The sequence below is a fragment of the Papaver somniferum genome, chromosome 6 (genome assembly GCF_003573695.1).
Source record: "Papaver somniferum cultivar HN1 chromosome 6, ASM357369v1, whole genome shotgun sequence".
In the NCBI taxonomy this organism is placed as follows: Eukaryota; Viridiplantae; Streptophyta; class Magnoliopsida; order Ranunculales; family Papaveraceae; genus Papaver; species Papaver somniferum.
In genome coordinates, this window is record NC_039363.1 from 146,719,909 (window position 1) to 146,722,471 (window position 2,563).

The 2,563-nt window shown below is 37.6% G+C and overlaps 1 protein-coding gene across 1 annotated transcript; it reads left to right on the top strand.

Moving 5' to 3' along the window:
• The first annotated feature begins 267 nt into the window (after positions 1 to 267).
• Positions 268 to 1,467, top strand: LOC113289716 (heme-binding protein 2-like). Its single transcript, XM_026539061.1, has 2 exons — positions 268 to 613; positions 803 to 1,467. Exons 1-2 carry the CDS (start codon positions 360 to 362, stop codon positions 1,221 to 1,223), a joined length of 675 nt encoding a protein of 224 aa, XP_026394846.1. The 5' UTR covers positions 268 to 359; the 3' UTR covers positions 1,224 to 1,467.
• The last annotated feature ends 1,096 nt before the right edge of the window (positions 1,468 to 2,563 follow it).

Sequence of the window (2,563 nt, forward strand, 5' to 3'; positions counted from 1 at the left end):
ATGGATGTGAGACAAACAGAGTTCACTTGGATGGCTTTCTAGTCACGTGGAGCTTTATAAACCGCAGTAAGAAAATATTCTTTCTGTGAGTTTCTATAGCAATGCCCCTCGGGATCAAAAGAACTACCAAATAGAAATTCTTTGTGTGTTGTCCAAATTCACTTTACATTATTTGCAAAGGAATGGAACTGTAATTTTGGATCAAAGGAATGTCATTTTAGTCTCCACCTTATATCTCAATGTAAGATACACACATGTATGAGTGAGTGAATATAAAAGTTCTTCTTATCTACTTTCTCCTCTAATAAAATCATCGTTTGAAGCTAACAGATTCTTCAGTTGTTCTTGTTAGCATCACCATGGCTGCTAATCTATTCAAACTCTCTGCTCTTCTAAGTCTCTTTTCAACATTCAGTAGTCCATGGGCACCTGAAAATAATGAAAGAGTGAGCATTTTTCCTCCAACGTGTAATCGAATTGAATGCCCCAGCTTTGATGTTATTCATGTGGGCAATGGTTTTGAAATTCGGAGATATAATTCGTCAATGTGGATGTCTACTGCTCCTATCGATGGCATCTCTTATGTCGAATCAACTAGAACCGGTTTCCTACAGTAAGCTTAATTTTCTCCAGTTATAGTTTGATTAAACATTATCTTTTTTAAAATAGCATCTAGGGTTGTCAATTCTAAGAAACTAAAAATGAACGCATAATCGCCTAAATTGCGTATCCTGTTGCCGTTGTAATTGGTGCATAATAACGGCAATTGGGTGTTACTAATTGAGTGTGTGGCTACGTGCAGGCTTTTCGACTACATTCAAGGGAAGAATGAATACAAGAAGAAAATTGAAATGACTGCTCCAGTTATCACTCAAATCTCCCCAAGCGACGGGCCATTCTGTGCATCATCATTCGTTGTTAGCTTTTATGTACCTAAAGAGAACCAAGCTAATGTACCTCCAGCAAAAGGCTTACACGTTCAAAAATGGAACACGAAATATGCAGCAGTAAGGCAATTTGGTGGGTTCATATCTGGTGACGATGAACTTGGAGAGGAAGCAGCTGCATTGCATGCTAGTCTTGCTGGTTCTAAATGGTCATCTGCTGTGGACAAAAGCAGACTATCTTCAGAATCTGCTTACACTGTGGCAGGCTATAACTCTCCGTTTGAATTTGAGAACAGGGTGAATGAGATATGGATGATGTTCGAGATGGAAGAGTAAATCATTATCAATGAACAGTGATCATTTCCTCATCGAGTTTACAGTTAATAATCGATCTACATATCGGATGCATAAGAATAGAAGCTAAGCCATGCGTAGTTACTTTCTCCATGAATAAAAATGCTAAGGTCTGTACTTTGGTTTTTGATAATTGATCCAACTACTTTATTTATGAATTTTATGTATGTTTTTATTCTATCAGATTCAAATAAAACCTGAGGATTTATAATCCCAATTTCCAAAACTTGAAGTAAAAACAGTCTGAATATGACTCGATTGTGCATGCTGATGAAACATCATGGCAATTAGTCACTCCACAATTATTATTAGACATAGGTATAAGAATAAGATAGAGAATCTCATAGTAGATGACCTACAACATGTTCTTGCAGTCATGATCACCATTTAAGAAGTCTACATGACACTCATTTGAAAGGTCCAACAGAGCAGTATTTTTAATATTTTGGAGATATGAAACAGCTTCATTGAAACATTTGCACCTTGAGGGACGATTATCTTCTTGCTCGTAAACCATTTTCGAGAGCCAGCCTGCTTCATTGCAACATGACGCGGATGGATGAAGAATGTCGGGATTACCTCTCAAGTAAGGGTTGCAATTGTGGATAACAGCTGCAACACGGTTGCACTCGAAGACATCCGGACCATTCATAACTACCCTAGCTTCAGCTTGGGTTCCCCCATGGCTCGAGCTGCACCCAGCCACTACCAGCAGTATTAGAAGAGACCCAAACCATATCTTCATCTTTGTATAAACTGAATCTTGCTTTAGTATTCTACTACCTGTACTGCAGCAATATATATATATATGCTCTATCTTGATGCTGGAAGTGGATGGTTTGTTGTTTTGGCTGGTTTAAAGTTACATGTTAACAGTATTTTGTTTCTAAGGTGTGGGCATACACAAAAGTAGTGTGAAAGAGAGTAGTACTATGCATATGAAACTGAAAGTGGATAGTGGTGATGAAATTGGGCATGGCATTCTGTTGTCCTTTGGTCTATGTCATATATTATTTTTTCCCAAAGATTGTATTGTTGGAAGATGTGTACTCAAAACAGAAATTCTGCAAGTTTGAACTTGTACACAATTACAGAATCAAAACAGAGGGTTAGGAAGATTGTGCACTTGGTTTGGTTTTATTCCATGGGTGTCTGCTTTGGAAACAAGTGCTTCAGAAAGCATCCCAACTGAAAGTTAGAGAATAACAAATTGAATAGGAACATCAATTCGTACATCACATAAAAATTGGAATTCGAAATGGAAGAAACATCGACTAACTATTAGCAAGAATTACATGGCTAGTTAGCCAGCTGATCTACAA